Source organism: Manis javanica, chromosome 10 (assembly GCF_040802235.1).
Source record: "Manis javanica isolate MJ-LG chromosome 10, MJ_LKY, whole genome shotgun sequence".
NCBI lineage: Eukaryota > Metazoa > Chordata > Mammalia > Pholidota > Manidae > Manis > Manis javanica.
Window position 1 is genome coordinate 46,532,650 of NC_133165.1, and position 8,750 is coordinate 46,541,399.

Consider the following 8,750-nt stretch of genomic DNA (forward strand, 5'->3'; position numbering starts at 1 on the left):
CTAAATCGAGTCTTTATTATCCGTGACCTCTCCCTCCATCAGCCATCTGACATTTCCCCTTGAACAATGACGGCAACTGAAACAAGTCCAGAGCCTTAATAACCCTTCTTCCAAACCCTTTTCTCCCTCTGAATTACACTCTTGGAGCCTGGAAGTCCTTGATGTTTCGGGTCCTCCTGCAAGTCCTGTAAGCAGTACCTCCAAAAGACTGAAATTCCAGGATGAGTCGCTTTTTCATCTCCAGCTCTAAGACCCAGCCCCAGTCCCCTTTGTTTGTCGTCAACTTTCACAGTACCTCCTAACTTCCGGCGATGCAGCCTTTGGGCGCCTTTAGTTAATTCTCAAAGCAACTAGAATGTCTCATCCCTGCTTAAATCCAATTTGAAAATGGGCAAAGGACACAAATAGTCATTTCACTGATGTCACACATGGCAAATATGTGCACGAAAAGATGTTCAACACCATTAGCCGTTAGGGAAATGCAAATGAAAGCCACAGGGAGATAGCACTGCACACCTACCAGGATGGCTAAAATAAAAGAGTGAAAATGCCAAATGGTTCTGGTTGGTATAGGAAGAGTCCGAAAAGAGGAGAAAGTTGACTCCAGAAATAGCTAGGATAGAAAATGTACCAGCCTTGGTGACTTGAGTGCAAGGGGAGGAGAGAAAAGAAAGTTTCGCCCACTCTTCCTAACCTCCTTTTGTTGACCTTAAAAATAAAAGTTATTCCACCAGAAAAAAATGGGTTTATTTGGGAATAGCAGAGAATTACCATTCAGGATATTTAAGCTATGTCAAAAATCATAAGACTAATCCAACAAACACAGGAGAGGAACATGATTTTATGGAGAAGGTGATAGTTGGGAGGGGTTGTTTTGAACAAAAATTCTTTGGAGAAGAGAGTTCAGATTTCTCAATGGCTGAGTTGTTGGGGTAGTCAATTTCTTGTAGAAGATGAAATGTACATCTCTCCCCCATTCTTCCTATAATTGACATGGCATGGTACAAGTGAGAACTCCCCTTTCTGGCTTCCTGGCTCCCTTTTAGTGATGTTTCCCTTTATTAGTTTTCACATTTCATACAGCAAGTATTTATTGAGCACCTAATAGATGCCAGTGAACAAGACAGTAAAGATCCCCCCAGTCACAGAGTGAACATTCTGCAGCAGGAGGCAGATGATGAGAAGACTAACATAAGTATTTTTGGGGATTGGGGCAAACGGTGGGAAGGAAATAAAACGGGTGTGGGATCAAAAGTACCTGGGCGGAGGGTGGGGGGTGGGGGCTACTGGTCAGGGAAGGCCTCTCTAGAGAATTAACATGGGAACTGATACCTGAATGTGAAAAGGAGCCAGTGGAGCGAAAAGCCGAATACAGATCCAGGAAGAAGAGCAGCAAGAGCAAAGGCCCCGCCCCGCATGAGGGGCAGAGTGGTAGAGGGTTGAGGTGGGAACATAGGTAAGGGGCAGCCTCACTCAGTCCTTTGGAGGCCATGGTTGGGAGTGTTTATTTTAGGTAGAGGAAAAGCCACCGAAATGTGCTAAGCAGGGGACCGATTGCTCTAGCAAAGACACTGTGGGAGGCAGCTGGGATGCTAATGAGGTGAACTTGAGAGATTTTGTTAAATGAAAGGTAAATGGGGTCCTGACACCTCCCCCTGTCCATTCCCAGATCCCCCACTCATCTCCCCTCCCAGTCATCCACCCTGACCAAAGGGAAGTGGGGGCCCTGCCAGCTGGAGGGTCCCCTGGGGTTTGCCCAAGGCAAACAGGAAGCCACAGCCCAGTGACACAGTCCTGGGAACTGGCAACTGAGAAAACAGGTCTCCTGGGTCCCTGGACCCTTTCACTGCAGCAGTGAAAGACACACATTGGGGCTGGAAAGAGGAAGAGAGAAGAGAAGAGGGGAGGGGAGGGGAGGGGAGGGGAAGGGAAGGGTGGGGAGGGGAGGGGAGGGGAGGGGAGAGGAAAGCTTGGGGAAGGAGGGGGCCCCTAAGCCTGGAGCCACTCACTCAGCAAATATTTATTGGGTGCCTACGATGTGTCAAGCACTGTTCAGGGCACCATGCATAGAGTGGTGAGCAAGCCAAAGTCTTCCTCACGGGGCTTATGTTCTAGTGGGAAGAAACAGGAGGTGAACAAGAAGACTCACAAATAAGATCATTTCACATGGTGGTAAGTATTGGGGTGAAAATAAAACAGCATAGCAGGGAGGAGATGAGTTTTGTGGGTCTGAAGGGGTGCATGGAGAAGGGGCCTGAGGTGTGACCACCCCTTCCTCCCTGGGGGGACTGCCCAACCGCCCCCGCAGACGCCCATGGTTCAGTGCTCACCAGGCTCCAGCCTGCCCCAGCATCCCCCGCGCGGCGAAGATGGGTGCCCCAGGGAATCTGGCCACCATGCCACCGCCTCTCCTCCTCTTCTTCCTCCTCTTCCTTACCCCTGTGGGGGTCAGGCCTCAGAAACCGCTGCTGGTGAAGGTTAAAGGTATGTCCAAAGGGCACAGATGGAAAGAATTGGGGCTGGAAACCTGGGTTCTGGCTCTGGGTGCCCTTAGCCAAGTAACATATCCTCTCTGAGCCTCCATTTTCTTATTTGTAAAATAAGGGAGGGGTTGGAAGGACTCTGAGGGCTCATCCACTCCCTGCTGGTGGGGTCACTGGGTTTATAACCCAGTGTGACGAATGAAGGGGGCTAGGGGCTCCTCTCGATCTCCACCCCATCCTCAGAAGGCGACGCTGCAGTGCTGCTGTGCCCCGATGTCACCCGTGAAGTGCTGGCCTTGTCTCAGAACAAGTCGGAAGCCTTCACGAAGCTGGACCGAGAGCTACCAGACCTGGGCATCCAGCTGCTCATCTTGAATGTCACTGACCAGATGGGGGGCTTCTACCTGTGCGAACTGGGGCCCCCTTCTGAGCAGGCCTGGCAGTCTGGCTGGACAGTCAGCGTGGAGGGCAGTGGTGAGGTCCAGGCTGGGACGAGGAGGGCTGGATGAGAAGAGGGAGGCCCACCATGGATGGAAGAGGTCCAGCAGCTAATCTGGGTCTGGGGGGACGGGCTGCAGGTCTGAGGGACAAGCAGGGAACCAGTTTTAGGTGGGTCCTAAAAAGTTCTGTGTCTTTGTGACTTCAACACTGAGCTGTTGCATGTCTCTCTGTCTTACCCTTTCTTCTCTCTGGGTCCAAGTTGCCGTTTCTCTGCTTCTTTCTGGATCTTTGCCTCTATCTTTGCCTTTCTGGGTCTCTGTATCTCTCTGCCTCTCCTGGATGTCTCTGTATCTGGTTCTGGGTCTTTTTCCAGGGGAGCTGTTCCGGTGGAATGCTTCAGACCTAGGTGAGCCAGACTGTGGCCTGGGAAACAGGCCCTCTTCTGGTCGTCCCCTAAGCTCTCAGCTGTATGTGTGGGGCAGAGACCATCCTGAGATCTGGGAGACAGACCCTGCATGTCCTCCACCTAGGGGCCACAAGGAAGGTAAGGAGCTGGGAAGATACCCAGAAGTGGGGAGGCTGAGGGATAGGGGATGGTGATGGGGAATTGGAGGGTTTGGGGGGAGAAGACTCCAAGGATTATGCTTTCCTAGCCTTGGCTCTTCCTCCCAGATCTCACCGTGGCCCCTGGCTCTACACTCTGGCTGCCCTGTACGGTACCCCCTGCCTCCGTGGCCAGAGGCCCCATCTCCTGGACCCATGTGCACCCCAAGAGGTCTAACATCTCATTGCTGGGCCTAAACCTGAGGGAGGATGCCCCAGTCAGAGAGATGTGGGTCCTGGGCACCCTCAGGGGAGGGGCTGTACTGTTGCTGCCCCAGGCCACAGCTCATGATGCTGGAACCTATCACTGTTACCATGGCAACACAACCATCAAGATGCGGCTGAAGGTCACTGCCCAGTCAGGTAGAGCTTCTCCTAATTGTGGGGCATCTGTGTGGGGCTACTGGGAAAAAACTGGAAGGCAGCCAACCTGAGGGCTACTACCAGTCCATCCCAAACCCCAACCTCTACACTGAACGCTGACTCCACCTCTTTTCCCCCTTGCTTCCAAGACTCTACTTTTCTGAGTCTTTTGTTCTTTCCCATCAGCTCTGATAGAGTATTTCTCCCTTCCCCACCCTCACTGTTGGAACCCGTGAGCCCTCTTCTGACTCGGTCTACACCCTCTCCTTGTCTACACACTTTTCCTGTTTGACCTCCTTTCCTCCCATGGCTCCTTGAGCCACCATGCCTTGGTGAATTGATTCCAGATTCCATTCTCCCCACACCCAGTCATTCCCTGGAATTGCCATATGATGTACCATGGACACCATAGGCTCAATATATACCAAATCAAACTCCACATCTTCCCGAAGTATGCTCTTCTGGATGGCCCCGTGTAAATGACACTTTGACCTGCCCATGTGCCCAAGCCAGGAACCTGGGCAGCCTTTCTTTTCTTCACTGATCCATCAAATTGGTCACAATGTTCTTCCCATTCTGTCAACTTTCACTCCAACCTCGACTCATTCTGAGTTTGACCTTGGCACATTGCCGCATCCCACCCCTAAACTTGTGAACTTGACTCACCCTTTACTTTGAACATGGCTATCCTTAACTGCAGCAGGAAGCTGATCATCATGTTTAATCCTAACGTTGCCCCTGACTATAGTATGGCTTACTCATGGCTTGTTCAATAGATGCTGCCCCAGGCCCTGTACTGGGCTCTGTGGCATAGTCCCTGACCTGAGAGGGAGAGAAGAGAGCCCTCCCTGTAGCCTGGGGCTTGCAGGATCTGTGTTTTGTCCCTCTCTCCCAGACTTAGGGCTCTTTGAGGTCTTGAGGCTGGGAAGCAAGATGCCGGCCCAGGGTCCTCATTTCATGGCTCCTTCCCTCAGCAGTAAAGTATTGGCTCCTGAAGAACGGTGGCTGGAAAGTCCCTGTTGTGCCTTTAGTTTATCTGATCTTCTGCCTGAGTTCCGTGGTGGGCTTTCTTCATCTTCGAAGAGGTGAGTCATGGCCCCCACTGGTCTGCTCTAATCCCTCCCTACCTTCTTCAGGAGAGCCCATAATGGCCAGACTGACAACCCCCTTTCTCTCCTCCCATACTTCCCCCACAAACCTCAGAATGCTGCCCCCACTCCTCTTGTAAGCACCCTCCGAACTTCCCAGGTCCCTAGGAATTTGGAATCCTATCTCCTCCATTGACCCACATGACCACCCCAGCTCCCCCAGATCTTCACTCTGCCAGACAGGCCCTCCTCTGACCACTCCCCTTAACTCCCACCAGCCTTGATCCTGAGGAGGAAAAGAAAGCGAATGGTTGATCCCACCAGAAGGTAATGACGCGGGTGCCTCCCAACCCAGTCTTCCATTCCCGCGTTTTCACTTTGTGCTTTGCACTTAACTGTTTCCACTGCTCAGGGTGTATTTCTCCATCTGCACGGTTGAAACACTGCCCAACCTTCAGAGCCCAGCTCTAAAGCTACCTCCTCCTTGAAGACCTCCTTGGAGTGACCCCAGACTCCTCTGTAGGCTGTGTCAGAACAGCGGAGCTAATTACAAGTGACATTTTAACCTCTGAGGGCCTGGTTAAATGTGTCTCCCAGTCCCCTCCAGGCCTTTCCTCACAGTGCAACTCCGCTTCCTCTGCCAGGTTCTTCAAAGTGACACCTGCCCCGGGAAGCGGAGCCCAGAACCAGTACGGCAACGTGCTCTCCCTTTCCACGCCCACCGCTGGCACGGGTAGGATACACCGGCCAGGTCTCTGACCCACCGCTAAAGCCCCATTCATCTTACCTCTCCAATCCCCTGAACGCCAGACGTTCCCGAGTACGGAGCTCCGCCTTCAGGAAAGAGCCAGCCCAGACTTGAGCCCGCCACCAAGGGCTCATAGCCCCTCCCCCAGACTCAGAACCTGAAGTCCTGTTGCAAGAGCAGAACCTAGCCCGACTTGAGGCCACGCCCCTAGATTTAGATCCCGCCCCTTTGGTTTTGGGCCGTGTTCCCAGTTGGCCTCACACGGATCCTGCAGCAGCCTCTCCTCTTGTGCCACCGCACAGACCCTTACATCTGACCGCTCCCATCTCTTCTCACCCATCCCCTACAATGCCCCTCTCGCCAGGACGCGCCCTGCGGTGGGCTGCTGGCCTGGGGGCAGCTGTCCCGTCCTACGGAAACCCGCGCAGCAACGTCCAGGAGGCCAGAGCGGAGGGGTCCCGGAGCCCGCCGACAGCAGGTGATTGGCCGGGGTCGTTACTCACATGGGGGTGTGTTGAAGCAGTTTGTGGCAGGAAGCGTGGACTGGGGACTGGAGGAGCGGTCTGTGACTCAGTTCCCACTCCCATCTCCAAAATCCAGGCCCAGAAGAAGATGAAGGGGAGGCCTATGAGGAGCCAGACAGTGAGGAGGGCTCTGAATTCTACGAGAATGACTCCAAACTTGGACAGGACCAATTGTCTCTGGGTAAGGCTATCCTCTGCATGGTTCCCCTACCTTCGCAGGGGCTGTGGGCCCTCACTGGACCCTCCTTCTACCCCAGATGGCAGTGGCTATGAGAACCCTGAGGATGAAGCCTTGGGTCCTGAGGATGAAGACTCCTTCTCCAACGGTAATTTGGGGTCATTGTGGGGCCTCAGAGACTTGGGAGACGCACGGGGCTATGGAGCCCCGTGGAGGCTGGAGCAGTCTCTGGAGTTTTCTTTTTCTGCAGCAGCTGAGTCTTATGAGAATGAGGATGAAGAGCTGGCCCAGCCAGTCACCAGGACAAGAGGTGTGTGTGAGGATGGTCACATTCCCGTCGGGGTGGGGTGCGGGTGGTGCATGTGACCTGGAGGCCAGGAAGAATAGTGACTTCCCTCTTCCTTCTTCAGACTTCCTGAGCCCTCATGGATCAGCCTGGGACCCCAGCAGGGAAGCAACCTCCCTTGGTAAGAAGTGCTTGGGACCTGCTTGCTTTGCCCAGATTGGGTTGACTTGGCCTCAGCCCTGACCCCAGGCCCAACCTTGACCTTGATTCTGACCCCAAGCCCAAGCCCAAACCTGATCTTTAATTTAACTCCTAACTCCTAACTTCAACACAGACCCCACCCCCAATCACAACTCCAGTATTTACTCCATCCCTGACTGTGAACATCAACCCTGATCCCAGTCTAATTCCAGCCTGGACTTTGACCTCCACCTCACCCCAGCCCCAGTGCTGACCTCAGCTTTGACCCCAGCTCTCTCCTCTACAACCTCCTTATGACTCTGACTTTGATTTGTTCTAGTTCTGTTCTTGACCCTTTCTCTAACATGATCATAATGTAACCCACACCTACCTGGACCCTACAACTAACACAGGCCCTGAACCTGATGCTGACCCTCATCGTTCCTTCCGAGGACAACATGAGTCAAGCCTTCCACCTTTCTCTGCCCCTCAGACTCCCTGTGTATCTTAGGCTGCACTTTCCTTCTCCAAGCCCCCAGCATGGCTCCCAGGCCTCCAACTTTCCATCCCCTGCCCAAGCAGGGTCCCAGTCCTATGAGGATATGAGAGGGATCCTGTATGCAGCCCCCCAGCTCCGCTCCCTTCGGGGCCAGCCTGGTCCCAGTCATGAAGAAGGTGCGTGTTTCTACTGCTCTGTTGTTCTCTGAGGCTGACCCCCTCCCAGCCTCCTTCCAGCACTACTTATATCTTACTCCTTCCTTGTCCTAACCAGATGCAGACTCTTATGAGAACATGGATAATCCTGATGGGCCAGAACCAGCATGGGGAGGAGGGGGCCACATGGAGACCTGGAGCCCTAGGTGATTCCCTTCAGGTAAGCTGGGAACTGCCTTCTAAGGAAGGAGGGGAAGAGGGAGATGAGTAGGGATGGCAGGGGCTCTCAGGTGGGAGAGGAAAAAGGGTCCCCAAGGCCTGGTGCTCAGGGGGTAGGCTCCCAGACCCCTCCCCATCACCATTTCTTCTACATAGCCTGGGCCCCCTCAGGCCCGAGATCCACACCCAACCCTGAAATCTGGGGCCCCCAGCAGATGGTGTCCACCTCTGAAGTGATGTTGCACAGGATTTGTGTATGTGTGTGTGTGTACAGAAGTGAAACTCTGGCCCCCTTTGTGATCTCCAAATAAACTCATGAGCTCTTCCAGTCCTGTGACTAGTGCCTTTGTGTGGGAGGGGCAGGGAAGGTGATGGGTGCACCCCCATCCCCTCTCGAATCCAGTACCCTGGGTACAACAGGGCCTCTTCCCTCCTGTGGCTTGGCCTACACCCATTTCCCTCACTTGCTGGTCATTGTTCACTCGCCAGCTGGGTGCCCAGTGAGGAGGAAGCAACCCTGGAATTGAGTCATCACTGCTACTGAGTGAGCATCTTCTATGCTCTCACATCAGTTACCTCATTGAATTCTTAAAGTAACCTCACAAGGTGATTGAGCACTTATATGCCAGGATTATATCAAAGTATTTTATGTATTTTATCTATATATTGTATATATGTATATTTATGAATATTAGCCCATTTTGTCTTCACAAACAACAACTGTATTTCATAGATGAGAAGACTGAGGCAGAGAAGCTAAATAACATGCCCAAGGCTTGCCTAGTTTGTAAGTGCTGGGGTCAGGACCTGAGCTCTGGCAGTGTAATTCTAGAGTCTAGACTCAATTTAGACACTCTCCCTTTGTAGGTACAATTTTGTAAACAGGACACTGAGTGTCAGAGAGGCCAGGTAACATGTCTAAGGTCACACAGCTGGCACTTCACAGATGTGAATCCAGAAATCTGCAGTTCTAGCCACTGTGC

General features: G+C 52.9%; 1 protein-coding gene across 5 annotated transcripts; it reads left to right on the top strand.

Annotated features, from left to right (window-relative positions):
* Positions 1–1,788: 1,788 nt before the first annotated feature.
* On the top strand, positions 1,789–8,095 carry CD19 (CD19 molecule). 5 transcript variants are annotated; one of them, XR_012122247.1, is made up of 16 exons: positions 1,789–2,172; positions 2,309–2,484; positions 2,727–2,957; positions 3,298–3,468; positions 3,597–3,890; positions 4,865–4,975; positions 5,257–5,305; positions 5,623–5,711; positions 6,091–6,204; positions 6,327–6,431; positions 6,508–6,576; positions 6,679–6,738; positions 6,839–6,895; positions 7,388–7,569; positions 7,667–7,768; positions 7,924–8,095. XR_012122247.1 is itself a non-coding variant. In XM_017642956.3 (16 exons), exons 2-15 carry the CDS (start codon positions 2,370–2,372, stop codon positions 7,756–7,758), a joined length of 1,647 nt encoding a protein of 548 aa, XP_017498445.1. In that variant the 5' UTR covers positions 1,917–2,172; positions 2,309–2,369; the 3' UTR covers positions 7,759–7,768; positions 7,924–8,095. The 5 variants fall into 5 exon arrangements, 4 of the variants coding, with proteins under 4 accessions (XP_017498445.1, XP_017498446.1, XP_017498443.1 ...); XM_017642956.3 differs by having other exon boundaries at positions 1,917–2,172; positions 6,682–6,738; positions 7,477–7,569; XM_017642957.3 differs by having other exon boundaries at positions 1,917–2,172; positions 4,868–4,975; positions 6,682–6,738; positions 7,477–7,569.
* The last annotated feature ends 655 nt before the right edge of the window (positions 8,096–8,750 follow it).

What these genes read in the sequence shown, in the direction of transcription:
- CD19 (XM_017642954.3), top strand. Translation starts at nt 2,370, where the DNA reads ATGGGTGCCCCAGGGAATCTGGCCACCATGCCACCGCCTCTCCTCCTC. An exon ending in AGTCAGCGTGGAGGGCAGTG is followed by an intron (nt 2,958 to 3,297) that starts GTGAGGTCCAGG and finishes GTCTTTTTCCAG; the next exon opens with GGGAGCTGTTCCGGTGGAAT. An exon ending in TGAAGACTCCTTCTCCAACG is followed by an intron (nt 6,577 to 6,678) that starts GTAATTTGGGGT and finishes CTTTTTCTGCAG; the next exon opens with CAGCTGAGTCTTATGAGAAT.